The following is a 24,693-nucleotide window of genomic DNA, read 5'->3' as shown; positions in this document are numbered from 1 at the left end:
AGAGACAAATTCAAGCTGAACACGAAGGTAATTTCAGATTTGCTAAATCGCACAGGAAGTTGGAGAAACCTTAAATAAACTTTGATTGAACTTCGCATGTTTATTGACACATTGCATTAGTTCAACTGGCCTAAAAATGTTTTGCCGCTGATTTTCGTTTGTACTCAGCATCTGATGCCTCTCGTGTCAGCGTCTAACAATAGTTGGCTGATGCTGATGGATTCCAGTGGCCTTGATTCTGCTTTTCTATTGCCGGAATGTCCTGGTGAAACCTTTTACCGTGTTCGTCACTGACGGCACCAAGATCAGCGGGGAAGACGTCCAAGTGTGTTTGCAGAAAATGAGTTTTCAACGACACGTTGCAGTTCATGGTTTTATATACTTGAAGTCGACTTAAAATATGACAGGAAATTATATAAAAAGGTAATATCTAAAAGTGAATGGTATGTGATAGGAAAGTTTTATGGTGATTTTCATGATCAGCAGCCCAAAATCCGTAAAATACACCCAAAGGTGATCAGGAAGCAAAATTGTTGTTGTCCAGTGATATCAGAGCATCCTGCTACAGTTCTCCACCACGAATATAGTTGCATTTTAGGCTTTTATTTTGAATGGAAGTCCTTGTTCATTGAAACCAATGGCCAGTTTATTGCCCAAAGATAGTTAGAATTTTACAAGCCCCATTGAAGCTCCCTAACAAAATAAAGCCTCCGTGTACTGAAGGCTTTGCGGTCCATGGCTCCGACCCCTCCAGCAGTATAATCAGTTATTGCAGGTATGGCTTCTGCAGATGTGCTCTGTCTGCTTGTGTAGGTTTCACCACAGTCCAGGATGAGATGCTTTCGCCTGCTTCACTCCAATACACGATGCCATCTCCGCTTCAAGCTGACCTGTTCTGGAATGATGTCACGAGCCTGGATATTAACTCCAATGCACGCACTGACAACGATTCTCTGATCGAGGTGTCCGGCATCAATGTTAGGTCATCTGGTGGCAAGCCACCTCTCGTGGTAGCCGAAGATTCTTCACTGGATTATAGTAAGGCCGATGAATCATTTCAGGCTGAAGGACCGAGTTCCTGGAATCTCACTGAGGAGGACACAGCAGATTCAGATGTCATCAATGGGTTGATAGATATGCTCGACAATGAAGGAGGTCAGAGGTCAGATAGGAAAGCAGAGATGACAGAAGGAGAGACTCCAACCAAGGTAGCGGAGGAGGTGAATACAGAGAATGGCATTTCTATAATTTCAGGGCTACAGAGAGCACATGATGGATGGACAGGGTCAGCAGACGTGAGAAGGGAAACGACAGACATCCAACATCCAGACCAGAACATAGAAAGGTAAATGGACTCCTTGCTTGGGGTATTAACATGTGGAGGATACATTAATGGAGAAACATCCTTCTGAGAACCATAGAACATTACAGCACAGAAACAGGCCCCTTTGACTCTTCTAGTCTGTGCCGAACCTTTTTTCTGCCTAGTCCACTGACCTGCACCAGGTCCATAGCCCTCTATACCTTTCCCATGCAGGTACCTGTCCAAATTCTTAAAATTGAGCCCGCATTCACCACTTAAGCTGGCAGTTCATTCCACACCCCCACCACTCTCTGTGTGAAGAAGTTCCCCCTCATATTCCCTCTAAAATTTTCCCTTTTCACCCTTAACCCATGTCCTCTGATTTTTATCTCACCTCCCCTCGGTGGAATAAGCCTATTTACATTTAGTCTGTTTATCCCCCCATAGTTTTAAATACCTCTGTCATATCTCCCCTCATTCTTTTATGATCCAGGAAATAAAATAACTTTTTTAACCTTTCCCTGTAACTCAGTTCCTGAAGTCTTAGCAACATCCTAGTAAATCTTCTCTGCATTCTTTCTATCTCGACTTCCTGGGATGAAGGGGTTGTTTTATAGAGCAGATTGGACTACACTCATTGGAGATTTGGACTCCGTTTGGAGTTTGGAATTCTTTATATTGAAATAGTCAAGATTTCTTAGATATTAGGTGGCATGGTTAGTGTAGCGGTTAGTACAACACTATCACAGCACCAGAGACCTGGGTTAAAATCTGGTGCTGTCTGTAAAGGGTTTGTACATTCTCCTCATGACTTGTGTGGGTATTCTGGGTGCTTTGGTTTCCTCCCATCATTCAAAACGAACAGGGATTGTACGTTAATTGGTGCAGTTGGGCAAGCACAGGCTTGTGGGCTGGGAGGGCCAGTTATGTCTAAATTAAATTTTATAAAGACGAAATTAAATTCTAAGGGGGCTTGGCAGGATTGCTGCAGAGAGGGCATTTCCCATCCTTTTCCTCACGGTGAGGGTGGTGGGGGGGGGAAGTGGATCTAGAAAGGGCGTCATCCATCTTAGGCTCAGTAGATTTCACCCCACCCGCCCATGCCAAGAGAAATTTGGTGCTGGGGGCTTTAAGTATGCAGGGTGAAGGTAAACAAGTGCTTTGTTTGTGGGGAATAATAGGTTAACTGGAAAGCAGGCAAGAAAGTGGAGTGATGTGAAAATTCGATGAGCTACAATCTTTTTGAATGGCAGACGTAACTGGCGTCGAATCTGTGTAGGGGAACCATTTAACATAACATAACAATTACAGCACGGAAACAGGCCATTAGGCCCTTCTAGTCCGCACCGAACCAAACACCCCTTTCTAGTCCCACCTCCCTGCACAATGCCCATAACCCTCCATCTTCTTCTCATCCATAAACCTGTCAAACCTTTTCTTAAATAATACAATTGACTCCGCCGCCACTATTTCTCCCAGAAGATGATTCCACACAGCTACCACTCTCTGAGTAAAGAAGTTCCCCCTCATGTTACCTCTAAACCTCTGCCCCTTAATTCTTAACTCATGTCCTCTTGTTTTAATCTTTCCTCCTCTTAACGGAAATAGTCTATCCACATCCATTCTGTCTATCCCTTTCATAATCTTAAATACTTCTATCAAATCCCCTCTCAACCTTCTACGCTCCAAAGAATAAAGACCCAATCTGTCCAATCTCTCCCCATACTCCAGATGCTTAAACCCAGGCAACATTCTGGTAAACCTTCTCTGCACTCTCTCCACTCTGTTTATATCCTTCCTATAATTAGGCGACCAGAACTGCACACAGAACTCCAAATTAGGCCGCACCAACGTCTTATACAATCTCAACATCACCTCCCAACTCCTATATTCCATGCAATGATTGATAAAGGCCAGCATACTAAAAGCCTTCTTCACCACCCTATTCACGTGAGTTTCTACCTTCAGGGAACGATGTACCGTTACTCCTAAATCTTTCTGCTCTTCTGTATTCCTCAATGCTCTCCCATTTACCACATATGTCCTATTCTGATTCATCCATGTACCAGGTGAGAGATTTCAAGAAAGTTACCCTTTTTTATTTGGGAGTTGGAGGTTCTCGTGTCTGTTCAGTCCTGGTAAAGTTACTGGTGGATAAATCGAGTCAGTAGTATGTACAGTGTGGAACAACCCAGGGACTCGGCTGGGACTGAATGCACTTGCAACATAATTCAGCAATAGGAAACTGCCTTCTGGTCTCCAGATAAGGAAAGCAAAAAGTCTCATTACAGGAAGAACGTAGATGCTTTGGAGAGGGTGCAGTGGAGATCTATCAGGGTGTGGCCTAGATTGGAGAACATGGTTGACAGAGCTAGGACTTTTCTCTTTGAAATCACAAAGGATGAGTGATGACCTAATGGAGGTATGTTAGGTTAAGGGGAGCTTATGGGTGGACAACCAGTACCTCTTTCTAGGGCCAATAATTGCAAATATCTAAGGACATCTGTTTAAGGTGAGTGGAGGAAAGTTTAGGGGAGATGTCAGTAATAAGTTGTTTTTTTTTTTTAACACAATGTGGGTGCCTGGATAAATCTTCGTCCGCAAAGCCAAGCCAAAGAAGAGACAGGTACATGGATGAAGGAAGAAATAGAGGGTTATTGGAGTGAGGTAGGGAAAAATTAGATTGTTGTGGAGTAGGTTTGCACAGGTTGGCACAACATTGAAGGCCAAAGGGCCTGCACTGTGCTGGAATGTTCTATGTTCTCACTCTTGAAATCTCTCACTTTGTATCGGAATCAAAATTTATTTTCATGAACAAGTCATGAAATTCATTGTTTCGCACCAGCATCCAAGTGAAAACATTTATATAAATCACCTTACAAAATAAATAAAAAATAGTGCACGAAAAGTCAAAGTGAGGCAGTGTCTGTGGTTCATTAATCTCTCATTGAGAAGTGGCAGGAAATTCCTTCCCAAGATTCTGACGCATCCATGCACCAGATACCTTGTTTCTCACCTCCGGAGGGAAGTTCATTTTGTGCCAATTTTTTTGTGTTCTAAAGGTCCCAAGCGTTTGTTGCGTCGTGCCAAACAGTCGATGAGGAGAGACAGGGTGTTCCTGAGTCTGAAGGGGCCTCGGTGATGGCCCCAGAGGCTGAGCCATGGAAACCCGGGTTCATCACTTCACAGAAGGAGGCTTGGGCCGAGATTCTGAAGCAGTGGCCTACCGAGAGTTTGTCTCATGTGGCAAAGCAAAGTCCGAGCAGGCAGCCGAATGAGGTGGGGCTTGTGCAGCTGGCAGAAAGCACAGAGCCGCCAGCCCCCTCTCTCCACGTGAGAGCTGTGCACAATTTTCTTCAGTTAAGCCCTGACGTATCGGCGCTGCAGCACGACACTGATTCCCGCAGCAGCTGGATAACGATGGAGGAGGAGGAGGTGGTGGATCAGAGTGACCAGGTGAGACGTTCTTCTCTTGCCTTTGACCGTTAGACTGTTAGATAAACCTCTGCAATATGCAACAGGGGGGGGTGGGGGGAGTTGAAGAATCTTTGCAAACACACAAACCAGACACAACAGAAGTCCAACACAGTGACTCACCAGCTGATGTGAGTCATGTCCCCTTCTGCTCACTGGAATCCTGTTCCTTCCAAAACCTACCTGATTGACTGGGAAGTTTATTATTATCCAGTAAAAGCCCTGGTATCCGGCACCTATGATGCCAGCTAAGTGAATTTTTTGGTTGCTTGAGATTCCATGTTGTGTGATTGGCGAACTAATGGTGAGGCCCACCAATTTTAAACTTCTGTTTTCTACCTATTTATTGTCCGCGACATTTTTTCTGGTTGCTGAGGCTGCCAGCTGCTTGAATTCCGGATAAAAGGAGTTTTACAACATCAGGAGGAAAAGTGAAAGTTTCAATGGAAATATCATCCAATAATCCGGAAAGTTGCCAGTCCCACAGCACCCAAAGGTGCCGAATTATCAGGATTTTACTAAAATTAGGAGCCAGCGCCTTTTCCCCAGGGTAGGAATAACTAACACCAGGGGATGTCGCTACAAAGTGAAAGGAGGAAAGTTTAGGGGAGACATCAGGGGTTGGATTTTTTTTTACATGGAGAGTTGTGGTTGCCTGGAATGCCAGGGATGGTGATGGAGGCCGGGGCATTTAAGAGATGCTTAGACAGGCACATGGATGAAAGTAAAATAGAATTACGAGGAAGGAAGAGTTTAATTTTTTTTGGTAGAACTACATAGGTCAGCACAACATGGAAGGCTGAAGGGCCTGTAGTGTGTTCTATGTTCTACTTTGGAGCATAACATGAAGAAAATAGTGGGGAAGCCAGTTTGTTTCCCATTGCATCGAACAGGGAAGTAATTGCACACAGGGTGTCACCTCACATCCCACAGTTGTACCTTGCAGCTGTGGGTAGGTCATTTCAAGACCTTATGCACCAGTGAGAGATTTTCTTCAGACTCTCAACCAAATGTTAATGAGCATTAGATTCACTTCACTGACCAGCAGGGGTAATACAGTCCACTTACCATCAATAATTCCCCATGGATTAGAAGTAGGGGTTGGAATCAGGAGAAGGTCATTCTGGACTTTGAGTCAGGGACGTCGGTCAAAATAGCACGAGTCAAGATCACTTCACTGACACAAGCTGCTGTCAGGCTAACTTGACATGAACAGTCAAGCTGAAGGCAGACTTGTTGCCTGCAAAACTGACAACTCAAAGGAGGAGCAGAACATTTGGGAATGAGGCAGGATTAGACATTTCTGATGGAGTTGAGTCACTGGGAAAGATTTTTTCCAGCCAAGTCCAGTGGTTGCCAAACAGCAAAGGACTGTTCTTTTTTTTAAAAACTGTAAGCTGGTGTCAGCAAGTCTGAGACATAAATAGATTGAGGGGTAGCCAGACCAAATCAGGAGTCCCCTGCAGAAAGCTCGCTTGAAGGGCAAAGTGACAGGTGGAACGTGAGCTGCCTCAGCCAGCTTCACCCTCCCTGCTGCCTACAGGTTGTCCGCATATAGATGTTGGCTAGTGCACCGACTGTGTTTCACTCTCTCCTCCCTGATGCACTCTGGCAGGGTGCTCGGGATTTCACTGAACTGCGAATTTCAAACCGGCACCGGCCACAGCTGCTGGTTGCAAACAACTGAACCCACTGGGTGTGCGGGGGACTCTTGTTGACCGGAGTGTCTGGCAATGGCTGGTGTTTTTGGACAGAAGGAACAAGCTAGATCATCAGATCTAACCATCTAGGTTCATCCAGCAAATCTTGCTTGGGGTTGAAGGCTTACTTCATCCAAGCTCTCGGGTTCTGAGTCTAGCATTCTTCTGGTTGACTCATTACACTTTCAATTTGTTTGTCACAGTGTACCGAGCACAGTGAGAAGGATTCTTCTGCTGGCAGTCTAACAGGTCAAATCTAAATTTCAGACATAAGTCGAACAATTGCAGTTATAATCAAATAAAGATCGATCAGTACAAAGCAAGGACAGCCTGGGGATCATTCAGGAGCCTGATGGCTGCAGGGAAGAATCTATCTTCAGGCCTGATTTCACACTCTTGAGCTTTCTCCCGGTTGGGAGATGAGAGTGTGTCTGGTGTGCAATAGTTCCTTCAGCAGCTTGTGTCAGTGAAGTGATCCTGACTCGTGTTATTTTGACCGACGTCCCTGACTCAGACCAGAATGACCCTCTCCTGATTCCAAAGGCAGCAGGAGGCGTAGGCTTGAGACCATTGTGGGGAGGGATGTTTGTGTGATGCTCTGAGCTGCATTCACCACCTTCTGCAGGTACTTCCAATCTTGGGCAGTGCACCTCCTATCCCGCTCTCTGATGCATCCGGCACATCTGCTCTCAATGATGCAGATAATACTCATGGGTTGATCCATCCAGGGGAAGTGACACTTGAATCAGTTTTACTGCTTGGCTCAGATCTGTAAAGATATTTTCTGTATTCTGATGGCTACTCTCATACACATTGGCTCCTGTTCCAGCCTTAAGTCAGGACTTCACTGTTGGCAAAAATAACTACCTTCTTATATCTCCATATATCATAAAGAGGGTTTTGTATAGCATTTCAAAACATTTTAAGATCAAGCAAATGGTTTGCAATGAAGCCAAGTTTGTGTACAGCAAACCCATATAATCAACTATGTGTTAATCACCAGATAATCTCTTAGTGGTGTTGAACCAGGAGTACATGGGGGAATCTCTTGTTGTTCCTCCAAAGAATGTCTTGAGCCCCTTTCACACTGTCAACCTTCCTAGGAAGCGGGTAAATTTAGCAGGCATGCTGAACCCAGGGAGCCTTTCCCACTGTACCATGATTTACCTGGTTCATCGGGAGCCTGGGATATTGAAGGGAGTCCCGCCTCCAGCGGTGATGTCACGAGTGACATATTACATATTACAAGCGATGTTGCCGACTGCATGGTTATATTTCACAACGTGGCTGGCCATATGCTGACAGCCCCAGCAGCCTCACTGTGAAATATAACTGGACTATCAGAGCGTGGCCAGCCACTGTGCAGTCGGCGGGGTATCCAAGTGTGACCAGCCAGACTGACGCTAGCACACGGGCACTGACGCCACTAATGGTACCTGGTAATACAAGTAGACCAGTCACTCTGCCAGAGTGATTGTTGAGCTAACTCGGCTGGGCTTTGCCACTTACCCCCATCAAGAGTCAGAGCCTGGTTGATTTTAACTCCCCCTGCCCAGTTAGGACATTTCCCACCGCATGATTACCGGGTATGGACCCGCTAAATTATCTGGTTCAACCCACATGTATTTGGCAGTGTGAAAAAGGCTTCTGTTAGTCTTTCCAAGAGAGCAGAGGAGACCTTCATTAAATGCCTTGAGGCAGAGGCGGTGCCTGTGACAGGGCAGTACTCCCATGGAATATAAATAGAGTCCTGGGTTTCAATCTCTGGAGTGGCTGATGGGTTCAGTATGGGATCCACAGACATTGCAAAGGGTATGGTGGGAGATGTAATCCCTCCATCCTTTTCACTTCCCTCAAAGGAACCCCGATCATTTCTGCTCCAGAGCCTGCCAGGAGTTAGTGAAGGGGTTCATCGGCACCGATATTCTTACCAGCTCCAGCCGAATAGTTGTAAAACAAAACTGTAATAGTGAAAGTAATCGATTTGAAAAGACAATAAATACAAATAGATGATAAATATTGCTTCTGCAAGTAAAAAAACAAGGGAGGGTTCAAGAGTCCGACAGCAATTGGAAAGTAACCTTGACCTGCTGGTTTTCCGCTTTCTATACATTCTGCCCAAAGGTTGCAGTGAGAGGAAGTTGTGAACGAGCTGGTGGGGGAGGGTGTGGATCCTTCATGATGTTGGTCACTTCCAACTTGGGAGACTGGAAATTACTTGTGTGCCACACCAGTGAATTACTAGATCAAGGTGTTCTGATGACAGTAGCCTGGGTTCCAGTGGGCACTGTGATGGACTTCAGAGGGAGAAAGGCAGCATGTTGATGGGCAAAGACATAGCAGAGGGGATAGAAAGAGAAAATAAGTCCACATTTCAGCATTGCCAGTTTGAACAGCAGTCTCCTCCTCTCCCCCTCCCTGCCCCTTCCCTATTTTTCATGTATTTGCACCCCTCAATGTCTCCTAACTCCACCCCATCAGCCATCACCCCTCTTGGTCGACCTATCAATCTCTGATCGCTTCCGAGAACATAGTTGCAGCCAGAAAAGGTGCCATGAAAATCTGTGAGCTTGGTTGCTGAGATGGTATGTTTGCCAAATGAGGAATAGTTAGCCTTGTACTTGATAGGATAAACGTGAGATTGTTGTTTCACCTGATGAGGTGTACAGAACCAGGGTAAAAATACTGAATTGCTGGAGGAACCTGCAGCATCCATAGGAAGTAAAGTTATAGAACCTGTTACCCATCCACATCTAATTAACACCTGTCGTCTGTTGGTCTGTACTCATACCCCTCCCAATCTTCCCTCCTCCACCCTTTTAATTCAGGTGCCTCTCTGCTTTTTATTCATACCTTGAAGAGAGGCTCAGGCCTGAAACATTGGCAACATATCTTTAACTTCTGCTGCGTTCCTCCAGGATTTCTGTGTGGTTTCTTTCAGTACAATCACAGCATCTGCAGACTTTTGTGTTTCCCAGAATAAGGGATCAACCATTCAGGTCTGAGATAAGAATTGCTTCAGCCAGAGTTGATGAACCTTTGGAATTCCCTGTACAGGAGGCATTATGTATATTCAAGAAAGAGACTGATAGACTTTTATGTATGAAGAAAACCATGAGAGAGATAATCTGGGCATCAGTTATGATCCTGTCTCATGCATGTTCTGATGCCTCCATGACATTCTGTGGTAGGGAGTTCCACCAATTCACAGCTCTCTGAGGGAAGAAGTTTCTCCTCAGCTCAATCCTGAAGGACTCCCGCCTTGTCCTTTTACTGTGGCCACTTGTTCTGGTCTCCCCCAACATAGCCACCAATCTTCCTACCTTCTTAGTCTTCTATGATAAATTTTGAATGCTCTGACCACTTTGAAATGTTCTTGCCTGCAGTTGAATAAAGGCATAAAGCTGTAAAACCTATTGAATAGGTGTGGAAGTGGAAGTTTCTGTGTGTGCACTGTGTAGGGTGTATGGGGATGTGTGAGATGTGTGTGAGGGGGATGTCTGAGTTGGGTGTGTGTGGGGGGGCCAGGGAGTGTGTGTATATGTGGGATGTGGGGTGTCTTCGTGTATATAGGTGTTTGTGTGTGGGGGGTGTGAGTGTGTATGTGTGTGTGTGTAACAGTCTCCTGAATTAACGCACAGAAAGCACCAGGTCTTGGAACTACTGTAATGCATCCAAACACTGTTTTGGCTGACATCTTTCACAATTCCGCAGCCTGCTCTCCATGCTGGATATTTCGTCTGACCATATTTATAATGAAAATAACTTTGTGCCTGTAATGGAAAGTTTTTAGTGAGTCAGTTGGTATCCACGAGAGACCCTGGGTTCTGTCTATTGGATGAGTTCCCCGTGACAAAAGTTACATGTTGAAGAGTTAACTTTGCTTTCTCTCCGACCAATCATTCTGGCTCACTGTACGTTCCCAGGAGCTCAGACTGAAGGCTGTGGAACTGCTGCCCGCAGGTATCAAATGTCCTGGGAACCTTTCCCATGTGCTGACAGGGATTTAGCATTGAGGGTAAGGCACCTAAAATTACCCTGCGTACTTGCAGCCAGCCCGTCTCTGCCTTCAGTGGCCATGCGGCGGGAGGATGTTCACTTTACTGAGCGAGGTTCTCATCAGCCTGGTGCTGCTCGGCTTTTTCCTCGTCAGCTGTCAAAATGTCTTTCAAATCGTGTCCAACACTGTGCAATTTGTGCTGAAATACGTCCACCAGGAGCTGAACAAGGAGCTCGGAGAGAGTGAGACCAGTTCCGACGATGAGGAGATCGTCACCACCCGGGTGACTCGGCGCAGGCTGATTGTGAAGGTAGAAAGAAGCCTTGCTCTGCGGTGGCTGCCCCGGTCCGGCCAGTAGCTGAGCTGATGCACCTTACCTCTGCTTGCCCCGGTGTGTGTGTGTGTGTGTGTGTGAGAGAGAGAGAGAGAGACGGGGCAGGACGCTGGTGAAACCTGATCTTTGCCAAGCATGACTAACCGAGAGTGAAAACAGAAGTCTTTCCCCCCACCCCCCGTGTAAACCAGCAGGAGAATCGGGATTGGTGTGGCCGGACACGGAGCGAGAGGTAAAACACCGCGGTGGAAGTAAAAACACGAGGCTGGAGAAACCCAGCAGGTCAAACCGTGTCCTTTACGTAGCAAAGGTACAGAAACCACGTTTCGGGCTTGAGCCCTTCAAGGTGTGAGTAAAATACCGGCAGAAGGGAGGGGTGAAGGAGGTCATAGGGAGGGAGGGGGACGGCTCGGTGAATAGAGAAGGAAGGGGGTGGAGTTCAGATGGATGCTGTGTGACCTGCTGAGATTCAGCCCACGATGTTGAGTCAACCTATTCTTCTTCTTTGGCTTGGCTTCGCGGACGAAGATTTATGGAGGGGGTAAAAGTCCACGTCAGCTGCAGGCTCGTTTATGGCTGACAAGGGGAAAATTGGTTGGTTGGGGTTGGGTGTTGGGTTTTTCCTCCTTTGCCTTTTGTCAGTGAGGTGGGCTCTGCGGTCTTCTTCAAAGGAGGTTGCTGCCCGCCGAACTGTGAGGCGCCAAGATGCGCGGTTTGAGGCGATATCAGCCCACTGGCGGTGGTCAATGTGGCAGGCACCAAGAGATTTCTTGAGGCAGTCCTTGTACCTTTTCTTTGGTGCACCTCTGTCACGGTGGCCAGTGGAGAGCTCGCCATATAACACGATCTTGGGAAGGCGATGGTCCTCCATTCTGGAGACGTGACCCACCCAGCGCAGCTGGATCTTCAGCAGCGTGGACTCGATGCTGTCGACCTCTGCCATCTCGAGTACTTCGACGTTAGGGATTAAAGCGCTCCAATGGATAGTCAACCTATATACACCTAATAATAAACTAAACCCTCCCAAAATCTGTGTAAGAGCCCCTAATGTTTCAGCCCCCACCACCACCCCTGGCTTTCCTGACACCCACAACTCTCTGTAAAAAAAAAAAAAACTAGCCCCTGATATTTCTCCTAAACTTCCCTCCCTTCACTTTGTACAAACGTGCTCTAGTGTTGGAAGCTCCCGCCCTGGGGAAGAGACACTGGCCGTCTACCTTATCGCCTTTATAAAAAATCTTGTAGATCTCAATTGCATCACCTCTCATCCTTCTCCACTCCAATGAGAAAAGTCCCAGCTCTGCTAACCTTGCATTATATTTCCCAATTCAGGCCACATCCTGATAAATCTCATCTGCATCCTCCATAACTTTTACATCCTTCCTGTGATTAATTCAGAAGTTTCGAAAATTGAAGACCCATGGAGAATTTTCTGATTGTTTAAAGCCAGATCAATTAAAAAGTAAAAACACAACATTGGAGAAACTCAGCAGGTCAAACATTTTGCTCATACCTTCATCAAGGCCCAATTCTAGGTGTCTGCTGACATTTTGTTCATTCCTTGACAAAAGGGCTCAAGTGTTGGTTCTTTACTGCATAAAAGGACACTCTTGACCTGCTGAGTTTCTACAGCAATGTGTGTTTACTCAGAGTGAAAGAGGTGGTGTTGGGAGGGTGGTGAGATGGCAGTAGAAGCTGATGGTGTGCAGTGTGAGATCCAAGCTGTTTACAGTCAAAGGCACACTGACCCTGTGCTTCCAGTGGGCCCATCTGGGGAAGAGGGTTCATGTGGATTATGGGGTTCTGTGGTGAGCTGGCTGATGCTGACTCTTCATGAGGTTTGTAACATGCCTGCATTGGAACTGGCACTTCACAGTGACTGGGGCCTCACTAGGAATGTGACCACAGTGACCGGGGCCTCACTAGGAGTGTGACCACAGTGACCGGGGCCTCACTAGGAATGTGACCACAGTGACCGGGGCCTCACTAGGAGTGTGAGTCACTTGACCACAGTTGCCAGCAGCCCACATCCTACATGAGTTCCTTGCCCACAACAGTGGCTTCCCTCCTATCTCTTTCACAGGGTGCCAATTTGCAACCACTGTTCAGCAACAAGGGTTCAGGCACTAACGGAAGATTAGAGGTTCCCCTGGGAAACTCTGCTGGTCCAGAGGATCAAAGATCAAAGATGACGTTGTACCTCGCAAAGATGGCCCAGCAATAGCACCAAGCAAACAGAACAAACGCTGGACCTGATTTTGCACTGATGCCAGAGCATTGGAAGTACAGCAGCAAGATCACCTGCTGTGTCGTTCTAATCGCCAAACCTATCATGGTTCCAGAGGGACAGCTCCAAACAAACACTGAAGGAGATGGGAAATAGCCAAAGGAAATGTCTTCCTGAGGTCTGATTTTTTTTCACATGTCTTTTATATTATCACGACAGGAAGTGAAGTGGTGAAAACCACCAGGAGGAACTCAGGAAGGATAATTGGCTAATGACTTCTCAACTAAAGCAAAATTCTGCTGAAGCTGGAAATCAGTAATAAACAACAAAATGCATTTGGGCACCACGGTCAGCATTACAGCAGTAGGGAACTGGGTTCAAATCCTGCGCAGTCTGTAAGGAGTTTATACGCTCTCCCCGTGTCTGCGTGAGTTTCCTCCGGGGGCTTCAGTTTCTTCCCACCCTTCAAAAAACATGCAGGGGTTGTAGGTTAATTGGATGTAATTGAGAACTTGATGGACATATTTAGTACTGTGGTAAAGACAAAACTGCTTCCCATGAGATTGTAAACAGAGACTCCCCATCAATCCCAACTTGCCCATTGTCATTTCTTTACTAATTTTCTCCTGGACCTTTGAAGCATTGGGTCAAGGGAGAGATCTTCGTGCTTGTGCTTGGTGTGTGAAGGCAGGATTAGCAGCTTGTGTGTTCACTAACCAACAGTATTCTGATTTGAATGGACTTTCAAGAGGGACATGAATCCTCTGGCATGCTCTTGGGCCATCAATGTTCCATGGGTGTGAGACTATCTTTTGCTACCCAAAATTCAACTCTTTGATGTCATGATAAACTTTGTGAACAAAAATGCCCCGAAGTTTGTGGCTTCCCTTGAATCAGGCATCGAGAGGAACCAAAAGGGAATGATTCCGGGCAATAATTTAAAACTCCTGATTTGGAGTTCTGTATTGCTAAGTGTAACATTGTGAAATAAATGGTGATATAGTCAGTAAAACCCCCCGGTATCTGACAGCTACGGGGTTGGTAGATGCTGGATAAGCAAGTTTTCCCATTGCTTGAGAGTGCATGTTGTGTGAACAGAGAACAAAGGCAAGACGCGCCAACTTTAATCTTCTGAATTTATTTTCTGCAATTTTATTTTTGCCGGTTCCTTGAATTCCAGATAACAGGGATTTTACTGCATTTGGCTTCTAATAACTGTGACATTGTTTTGAAAATTGGTGTATTAGTTGAAGATTGCAAAATTAATCAGTGTTGATTCTTAGCAGTGAATTTAGCATGCGAGTGAGTGCAATGCAATAACAGCGATCGTTCAGTCACCTTGCTCCCAGTTTTGCATGTAATAACTTCTTCTGACATGTGATATAACATCAAGTTACATGGGGAAGGAGATTATATGAGACGTCTATAAATCTGCAGCTTTTTCAATTGTACCAGCCGTGCCTCTGTTCCAACATTTGTCCCATTTTAACTGCTCTCTCATGTTGCCCTGTGTCCTTGTCTGGACTCTGGTGAGCCTGTGCTATCTTTCACTAACTGGAATTTAAAGATGATGATCGGTTCTGAGTTGCTGTAAGCAGGGCTAGTGTTGCTCCACAGTCACAAAAACCACAAATATCTTGCCACTTGGTGGTGAACAATGTTCCATCATTCATTTTGACCTGTACCCTGGACCCCAGAACCCATGTGTCTTCACAATGAACATGATGCCCAAAGGCCTGCTTGCACATGATACATATCCATCTTTTTCCTGGATATTCTAGAAGCTTCTTAAACACTACCATTAAACCTCCACTTCCATCACTACCCTGGCAGCCCATTCCAGGCACTCACCACTCTGGGCATTAAAAAAAATACCCCCTCCCCCCACTCCCCCACATCTCCTTTGAACTTCCCTTCATTTTAAATGCGTGCCCTCTCGTATGTAACATCTTTTTTCTAGGAAAAAGATTCTGATTATCCCCCTCGAATTTTATAAACCTATCAGATCTCCCCTCAGCCTCCGAAATTCCAGAGAAAGCCACCCCAGTTTATTTGACCTCTCCCCATAGCTCTCACCTTCTAGTCCAGGCGGCATCTTGGTAAATTTCTTCCATCCCTTTGCAAAGCCTCCACATCTTTCCTGCAGTGAGGTGATCAACGTTGCATATTAATACTCCAAGTGCAGCCTGACCAAAGTTGTATATTAGCTGCAACATAACTTCCCCTTACATTTGATCTCCCAAAGTTCCACACCTCATACTTATCTGGATTAAGCTCCACCTGCCATTTCTCAGCTCACATCTGTGAATGATCCGTATCCTGTTGTGTTCTTTCATAGCCTTTCAGTTGTCCGCAACTTGATGCTATCTGCAAACATACTAACCCACCCACTGACTTTTTCATCCAAGTTATTTTTAGATACATTGCAAACATCAGGGATCCCATCACTGATCACTCTGCAATGCCACTGGCCCAGACCTCCAGTCAGAATGACGTCCTTCCACCACTTCCCTCTGCCTTCCACATGCCAGCTAATTCCCAATCCAATCCTGCACACCTTCTGGATCTGCCTTCCATGAGGGGCCTTGTCAAATGCATTACTAAAGTCTGCGTAGACAACAACCACTGCCCTACCCTCATTAACCACCATTGGCATCTCCATAAATAAAATCTCCATGAAACTTGTGAGGCAAGACCACAGATTGTAATTAACATCCACCAATTCCTATTTTGTACTGAACAGGGTGAAGAAGCCAAGAACATTCCAGGCGAATCAGTGACAGAAGAGCAGTTCGTCGATGAAGATGGCAACATCGTCACTAAGAAAGTAATGAGATCGATGAGTATGCTGCAGGGCAGGACTTTCATGTATTAGAGGATGCTCCAGCTAATTTGTAAATGGGGAAAATAAGTGCTCTGCAAGTGGCAGAGCCTGGTGATGGGGCAGCAAACTATCGTCTCCACGGCAGAAATAATTTGGGACATGTGATGGTTTCACAAGAATGTTCTCACTGCATTGTGACCTTCCCCTTTTATCCCAACTTTTAAATGGTGCCACTTGGGGGAAATTGTGATATTGGACATAAAATTAATCCGGAAATAAGATGTAATTGTAACAGGAATGCAGTAATCGAAGGGTCTTCAATTTAAACATTGAGTGGTTGAACCAAATCAGCAGGAGGACCTTTAAAAAATAATAATAATGTTCATTGTACGTCTGCTCCAAAGTTCTTACCCACTGCACATTTTCATTAAAAAACCACAGCAATAGTATCATTAAATTAAAAAGGGACAATAATTACAAAAGGCAGATGGATAATAAATATTCCGGGTTTTTTTAGATGTACAGGCCCTTCCGAACCACGAGCCCATTTCCCCCATACACCTACAAATCTCATACTTTTTTTTTGAAGCAAGGAAGGAAACTGGAACACCCGGAGGAAACCCACGCGGACTCGGAGAGGATGTACAAACTCCTGACAGAGAGCGCTGGCCAGTTACCATTCTGTGTGGGACTTTGTGTACAACCGAAAGTGATTTCAGGGTGGTAAAACCAGGGTGGTAACTAAAACCCAAAACTACAAAGGATTGAGGAGCTGGTCATAAACTCATGATTGAAGGTTACGGAGAGAAGGCGGGGACGGGTTACTGAACTTTAAGATCAGCCATGATCTCGTTGAATGGCAGAGCAGGCTCCTATCTTCTATGTTTCTATGATCTTCCTCCTCATTTCCATCCAGGAAACTTGCCCCTTTGCCTGTCCACACATGGTGGAGAAAGGCAGCAATTTCAGATCAGGATGGAAGTCGGAACGTTAGTTCTGGTCATAATCAAGAAGAGTAAGAGGTTGAAATGGCCCTTCAGTTGAAATGTCCTTTCAGATGCTGGTATGCCTGCCTCCTGACCATCTGCTCTGTTGAAAGCATGGAACAAAAAGGTGTATCAGAGGGAGAAACCAGTATTCCCCTTGTGTTTAGTACTGGAGCCTCCTTTCCCCATGTTCCTCTGCAGTATGTTGGTCTTCCCACAGTTGGACCCTGGAATTTACTTCTTGATCTGCCCTTCAGATTGAGTTGTAAAATCTGCCTTTAGTGGTCATTGCCTATTAAAAGGTCCAGTCAACCTCGATAGAATTGATAACCAACTGAGATGGCTATAGGGATACCAGCCATGCCACCTCAACATTGCAGACCTACTTCTACCCCAATCTGGATACCTCTGAGAGCCTGATCCTAAGGACAACAAACTCTGTACCCCAGAAACAAAATAATAATGTTTATCGTCAAGGTATACAATTGGAAATGAAGTGAACTTGATCATGTTGCGTCACTTTTTTTTTAACAGATTGTGCGAAAGGTTGTTCGCAGGGTCGGCCCCGGAGAAAGAAAGGAAGAGACAATGGAGGTGCTCCACCTTGAGCCATCGGACCTTGAAACTCCAGCAGAAAACTTCACAAAGTACAACATATTAACAAGAGACAGAACAAACAGCAAGGTAAAACGGACATAAAGGAGAGTGAACCCAGGCAGGCTAGTGTTGACAATGCCACACCAACCTCATGCCAATGAATCTCAAAGCAACGTTGCCTAGACCCGCCATTCTCAACAGGGGTCAGACACACCCACCTCCAGTGCCACAGACTGAAATCAGAAAATATCCTTTGTTTTTTTTATGTAGTTGGTAGGAGAGAAGTAGGGAAGAGAGCAAGTAAACTAAATTTTAAAAAAACGAATGCTGGAGACACTCAGCTGGTCAAGGATAACCAACGACTCAGGCCTGAGCCTTTCATTAATGTATCACAATGACTGCTTCACAAGGAAGGGGGCCTGAGCAGAGTCCCAAAGAGGCCATAGCCAAAATTAAAGGTTGAGAATGGCTGGTCTCGACATTCAATTCCAATCACAAATGCAAAGCAGGTTACTTGGTAGTGTGCACACATTGCCTTGGAAATTAATTCCCCTGGAACAAGGAAATGAATCCTGGAGGAAAAATACTGGCATGATACAGAATCTGTGTAGTATGTTGAAATGACAAACTTGGCAGATGTGTTGACCCCTTGTGGACTGCACCCTGTGCCAACTCTCCGTCTCTCAGGTGGTTTGAGTTGGTAGGTTTCATGCCTGCCCCTTGACCTCTTAGACGAAGGGGGAAATTATCACGGAGAGATCAGCAGGACAACCTCTGACTCAGCATGCAGTGTTCTCGGGTGGAGGCATCTGGGGAACTAGAAGATGTTGCGGTTAATAGGTGGCAGAAATAGTGGGACAGGTTGCAAAGGCAAAGATGAGCATCCGCCAAATCCACTGGTAATTTGTGATTACACTGGACAACAATTTTTTTTTTCAAAAGGTTTGCTTCCTTGAAAGAAATTGGGGAATATGATGGATAACTTCTAGCTGAAAACTAAGATACTGTAATTTCAGATTTGCTGTATCACGTAGGAAGTTAGAGAAACATTTAATGAACTTCTATTAAATTTAGCTTGTTTAAAGTTCAACTGGCCTAAAATGTTTTGCCACTGATTTTTGTTTGTACTCAGCATCTGATGCCTCTCGTGTCAGTGTCCAACAATAGTCAGGCAGCATTGATGGATTCCAGTTACCTTGATACCATTTTTCCACAGTCGCAATGTCCTGGTGAAACCTTTCACTATGTGCATCACTGACTGCACCGAGATCAGCCGAGAAGACGTCCAAGTGCGAATGCAGAAAATGAATTTTCAATGACATACTGCTCTTCATGGTTTTGCAAGCTTGAAGTGGACTTAAAATATGCCAGGAAATCAAAACGATAGTTTGTATCTAAAAAAAACGGTAGTGATGGGAAATTTTTGCAGTGATTTTTGTCACCCAAAATCCATAAAAATACATCCAAAAGTGTTCAGGAAGCAAATCTTCATTGACCAGTGTTATTGTTTAAACTAGACAACATGTCATCCGAGAATATTCGAGACACCAGCAGACAGTTCTGGTGAAGGGATCTGGGCTAAAACTGCATCAGAACATTCAATTACAGAGCCTGCATTTCCTGTTCCCTGAAACAGTCGGACATCCTTTCAGTTTTCTTTGGCTTCCTGGGTTTGCAGAGTGAGTGACGCAGTTGGATGGGGAGGAAATATTTGGGGGGTGGGGGGTGGATGGTACAGAGGCTTGGTAAATGGAAATTAATCTTGAGGAGAGTCATTAAAGTTTCCCTTTCACTGCGAATGTTTCTCCTTTGGCTGTGGGTCAGATCACAGCTGTCCAAATGTCCATTTTTTCAGCCAATTAACTCAGTCCAAGTACCCCACAACGAGGGGAGCTGTCAATGGGACGACCAACAGCTTGAACCCACCGGAGCGGACATGCTTTCACGGTTCACAATGGCCAAGTCAGACTAAACTCCAAGGTGTTCAACAAGGAAGTTTGCAGATGCTGGGGTCGAGCCCAATACACAAAAGGTGCTGGAGAAACTCAGCAGGTCATGCAGCAAACCCCAGAATCTTGTTCACAGCCATTCTGTGGGTTCCATTAAGATATTAAATGAGACAACAATTGGCATGTCCGGTTGGGTTTGGGTGGTGGATAACTGATGTGAGAGAATGCTACTTTGTGTGTGTGTGTGTGTGTGTGTGTGTGTGTGTGTGTGTGTGTGTGTGTGTGTGTGTGTGTGTGTGTGTGTGTGTGTGTGTGTGTGTGTGTGTGTGTGTGTGTGTGTGTGTGTGTGTGTCTATGTCCTTGTGTGTACTTGCTATGCATGTGTACACCTGCATGTGAATCTCTATGCGTGTATACTGCTGTGTATCAAGACTATAAGACTAGATCAGTAATGGGCTATTCAGCCCATCTCATCTGCCCCACCATTCAATCATGAGCTGATCCATTTTCCCACTCATCCCCACTGCCCAGTCGCCTTGTGCAGACTGACCAAGAACCTAATCATCTCTGTTTTAAGCAGACAGCCTTCAATCCTGAAGTTGTGCCCTCTTGTCCTTGACTCTCCCACCATGGGAAACAACCTTTCTCCATCTACTCTGTTCACGCCTTTCAATCTGTTCAAACTGTTTCGATGAGATCCCGCCCAGTGCTCCTCATATGATAACTCTTTCAATCTGGAATTTTCCTAGTGAACGTCCACTGAACCCTCTCTAACTTCAGGACATCTTTTATTAAATGAGGACCCCAAAAATGATCACAGTACCATACTCCAAGTGAGGTCTATCCAATGCCTTATAAAGTCTCGACATCACATCCTGCTCTTGTATTCTATTCCTCTTGAAATGAATGTCAGCATTGCATTTGCCTTCTCCATCATTGTCTGCTCTGTGTGTATGGGAAGGGGGATGTGTGTATGTCAACTGATTTGTGCGTATCCACATTGCTATTTGCATGTGGTGGATATATATATGTGTGTTTAGATTCATTTTCTCTCTCCTTCATTTTGTCTGTCTTACCTATTGCGATTTACTCTCTCTTCCCATTCATTCTCCGTGCCATGTTTGTGTGTTGTCAAAATCTGTTGTCTCCACTGTCTCACATTCAGCTGGGAGAAAGGGATAGTGCCTTGTACAATGAGTGGATTCAAGGTCGAATGGGCGCACAGATTGTGAAGAGAATCAGCTCGCACATCAATGCTCCAGAGCAGTGATTTAGGGATGATTACACAAAGGTAACTCGAGTGTAACTGGAATTCTAAGAAACCTTGGAGATGCTCGCCTATAGTTTCTGATTTAATTCCTTTGTGCCTTGAACAAAGAGCTTAATACTGAAGTTCAGTGTACCGTAACAATACAGGGTTTGACCAGGTACTTACAGAACACAACTCCCCCCACCCCAGAGTCTCCTGTGTGGTGTGCTCTCCCCCATAACACGCAACTCCTTTCCACAGGCTCCCACATTAGGTGTTCTCTGTGCATCAATTTGTGTGCCACCCGCTCCTAACACAAGCTTTATACCAAACACTGATGGAGCACGGTTTTGCATGGCATCTAAATAAGATTCCTCCGTAGTGAGGTTTGGTGAAACCACTGATGCAGGGACTGCACGATTCATGATAAAACACTAAAGGTTCATTGCAATTTGACCTTCAGCCTCTATCAAACTTGATACCCTGACACAGATCTGGATAAAATTAGATTGTTCCACTCTCAGATGAGTTAAATCTCCATGGGGGCTACAGCACATTTAAGACCTTAAGACATAGGAGCAGAAATAGCCCATTCAGCCCATCAAGTCTACCCCACCATTCAATTATGAGTCAATCCATTTTCCTGCTCAGCCCCACTGCCTGGCCTTCTCCTCATAACCTTTGATGCCCTGGATAATCAAGAATCCATCAATCTCTGCCTTAAATACACCCAATGACCCGGCCTCCACAACCACCCGTGGTCAAAAGTTGCACAGATTCACCATCCTCTGGCTGAAGGAACTCCTACACATCTCTGTTCTGAGTGGATGCCTACAATCCTGAAATTGTGCCCTCTTGTCCTGGACCCTTCTCCCATGGGAAGCCTTGTTTTCTTCCCTCCTCCTGCAACATAATTTTATAAAACTTTTTTATGTAGTCAGTAGGAAAGTTCAGAAAAAACCAAAACTCGACTGATTCACAGGAAAGGGGGGCCCATAAACTTTGACCAGAGTCCGGGGGGTGGGGGGGGGGGGGGGAGGGTCTTGGACATAGCTGGGTGAGAATGGCTGTTAAATCAGTGTTACTTATTGTTTTTTAAAATGTGGACATACATCACAGTAACAAGCCCTTTCGGCCCACAAGTCCCTGCTGCCCAATTAACCTACACATCCCCCCCCCCCCCCCCCCCCCGGTACATTTTGAATGGTGGGAGGAACCCACGCAGAACGTACAAACTCCTTACAGACAGCACCAGATATGAAGCCCGGCCCCGATCACTGGCACGGTAACCGCTACACAAACCCTGCCACCCTTATCTACAGCATCAGCTCATTTGAAACGAACGATGCACCTCCTGAATGTTTTATTCTGGTGTAGGCCTGTCAAATCACTTATTAAGAGTGATCAGCATTCTGATCAAACGATTCGATGAAGTGTGAAAAGCTTGTTCTAACCAAGCTTGCGTGCGGAGTTTCACTGAGAGGGTAGTGTAATTCCCAACTTTGCCCATTGGACACGAACCCTATGTTAAATGCTTTGCTGAAAGGGCTGTAAACTGAGTATAGAAGGTGATGAGCAGAATATTTGTTTCTATTACACGGACAGTGGCCTATTTTAATGGAGAGTCGATATATTCTCTCTAATCTCTTTTTCTGTCTCCTTTCCATATTTTGTGTTGTTCATCGATTGCTGGCTTTCTCATAAGGTGGCTTATGTTAAGTGATAGATACACTTTCCTTCACCTTATACTCCTCCATAGGACATCTCCTACTGGTCTATTTGTGTTCTGCTCTGATCTGTGTAGATCAGGTTCAGCCCAAAGAAGGGATTTGACAGGAGAAGTCTTTAACAAATTAATGGGGGGGAGGGGGGGGGGTTGGTGAGGCAGAATGTGACTGACGAAGTGTATGGATAAGCTCTTTCAAACCATATACAAGTATTATCATTCTCCACCGTATCTAATGTAAAGATTGGAGACCAGATGTGAATAATTGCAAAAAGGCACACCTAATGATTAAGTTTTAATATAAATAGAGCAATTCCTTTCCCAACTGTATCACAGTCTCTCAATAAATAGGTTAAACCCTCTTCAAACTATCTGAGGGAGAGCTGCAACCTAACATAGTAAGTCATGCATGGGCTTGCACACCGTGTGACTAAATCAGCTGTTTTTTCTTCCTTAATCCTATCCATCAATTCTCCTGCTTTCTTTTTCAGGATACTATATCTCCAACACGGCCTTGAGAGGAGGAAGCTGGCAGATTGGGGACTGAGAGAAAAAAAAGACTTTATATTAGGCTCCAGGCATGATTTCTATCAGAGAGTTCCTATTATCAATTAGCATGATGGACTGCCAAAGCATGTACTCTATTGTACCGCCTAAGGGACTGAATGATTACTATTGGCACAGAGCAGGGAGGCACCCCACCCACAACATAAGCAGGAAGGACATCCTGAGACAAGGGCCACACCCGAACAGCAATATCAAAGCAAAATTCAGTCGCTTTACTGCTCACATTTTAAATTGGGTTTTAACTAGCGAGTGGAGTTTTCAATACACTTGTTTTGCTGTCTGTGGTTAACTTAATACTATGCAAAAACAGCCATGCACTGCAATATTTTCAGCAACTGCCAGGGTAGGTACCAGGCCAGCTGACTAAAGGACACTTTTAGTTTGCATCGATGCTTTCCTGTTTTATTTTTCCTTTTTGCTAGACCCACCACTAATCCTTTGAGTACAAATTGAGCTTTGCAGCTTTTAAATTCTGTTACTCTATTTTTTTAAGGAATTTTTGTGTCAGATTTGTGTTTGGTTTGAATATTATCCTACTCCAGGAGAGGGCAGCTTTCTATGTTCTATGTATTAAACAGTAAAGAGCTGCTGTGTCAGTTTCTGTGAACCATTGAGTTAAAGCCTGCTCAGTATTGGATGTGAATGTTTGAACTTGTGTGAAGTGAACACAGGTTTAATTTCCTCTGTCCAGCCACTGGATAATCTCCTTTTGCAAAATGTCTCCATCCTTGCAATAGAACAGCACAGAAATACATTTAACTTAAAATTCCTGTTTTTTAAAACGCGAGCCCACTTTACCATTTGGTCTTGTATCTCCTGATGTAGTTTTGTTATGACGTCAGGTTTTCCAGTCCTGTCCATCACTTGCAACGCAGTCTTCAAGGCACCCTCTTAATCTCCACCCTCTGAGAGTACTGTTGGAATGTACGCCATTATATGTTCCTGATTCTCTGCCATGTTACCGAGTTGGGCATATCCGTGCACATCTGGGCAGCAACACATTGCTGAGTTCCAGAAAATGATCCTTACCCTGTTTGCAGTTCCTTAGGTTGGTGGATAATCGTTCAATTCCATGGTCACTGTTACTATAGTCTGTGCTTAACAAACCTATGTTCACATTCCCAGGACAATTAGTCCACGACTATTATAATTGGGCATCAACCCCATAATTGGATTCTGAATTTCTTCAGGACTGTCTGTCTAACAGGATCTCCATCTTTTCACTTAACTGAAGGTTTCCTCTTTTCTTCCTTGGAAGATTACTTTGATTTGTGTACTTCCTCTTGACCAACACACTCTAATGTTGGAGATTGAGATGAAAACCAGTTGGCTTGAAGGTAACATGAAGAGCTGCGGGATAGGTGTGAATGGCAACAGGTCTGGCACGCTTAGCCATGTCCATTGGTGAAGTCACAGGCCAAATTTAGTGTATTGTGTGCAGTTCTGGTCACCTAACTAGGATGTTGCCCAGACTTTTCTGGAACTGAGTTACAGGAAAAGGTTAATCAGGTTCGGACTTTATTCCCTGGAGCATAGAAGAATAAGGGGAGATTTTATAGAGGTATTTAAAATTATAATGGGCAGAGATAGAGTAAAACCAAGCAGGCTTCTCCCCACTGAGGGTAGGTGAGATTTAAAAACTAAAGGACATGGGTTAAGAGTGAAAGGGGAAATGTTTAGGGGGAACATTTGGGACACTTTCTTCACACAGAGAGTGCTAGCAGGGTAGAACAAGCTGCCAGCTGAATTGGTAAATG

The 24,693-nt window shown here is 45.0% G+C and overlaps 1 protein-coding gene and 1 long non-coding RNA gene across 5 annotated transcripts in view; one reads left to right on the top strand and one right to left on the bottom strand.

The window, feature by feature from the left end:
• The window catches only part of LOC138754171 (ankyrin-1-like), a 173,468-nt gene extending 149,925 nt beyond the window's left edge, over positions 1-23,543 (top strand). For 3 of the 4 annotated variants that reach the window (XM_069918051.1, XM_069918049.1, XM_069918048.1), the window contains 7 exons: positions 814-1,345; positions 4,366-4,759; positions 10,695-10,787; positions 15,782-15,865; positions 17,383-17,532; positions 20,560-20,685; positions 22,861-23,543. In XM_069918051.1, coding sequence (XP_069774152.1) covers positions 814-1,345; positions 4,366-4,759; positions 10,695-10,787; positions 15,782-15,865; positions 17,383-17,532; positions 20,560-20,664 — 1,358 coding nt within the window. In that variant the 3' untranslated portion in view covers positions 20,665-20,685; positions 22,861-23,543. The remainder of the gene's footprint in view (positions 1-813; positions 1,346-4,365; positions 4,760-10,694; positions 10,788-15,781; positions 15,866-17,382; positions 17,533-20,559; positions 20,686-22,860) is intronic. The other variant, XM_069918050.1, reaches the window with a different exon arrangement.
• Positions 8,913-15,371, bottom strand: LOC138754174 (uncharacterized). Its single transcript, XR_011351593.1, has 3 exons — positions 15,292-15,371; positions 15,115-15,178; positions 8,913-9,857 (listed from the first exon to the last, which is right to left on the bottom strand). It is a non-coding gene; the product is annotated as an uncharacterized lncRNA (long non-coding RNA).
• Positions 23,544-24,693: the final 1,150 nt, after the last annotated feature.

Source organism: Narcine bancroftii, chromosome 2 (genome assembly GCF_036971445.1).
Source record: "Narcine bancroftii isolate sNarBan1 chromosome 2, sNarBan1.hap1, whole genome shotgun sequence".
Taxonomy (NCBI): Eukaryota; Metazoa; Chordata; class Chondrichthyes; order Torpediniformes; family Narcinidae; genus Narcine; species Narcine bancroftii.
This window is presented reverse-complemented; position numbering and strand designations above follow the sequence as displayed.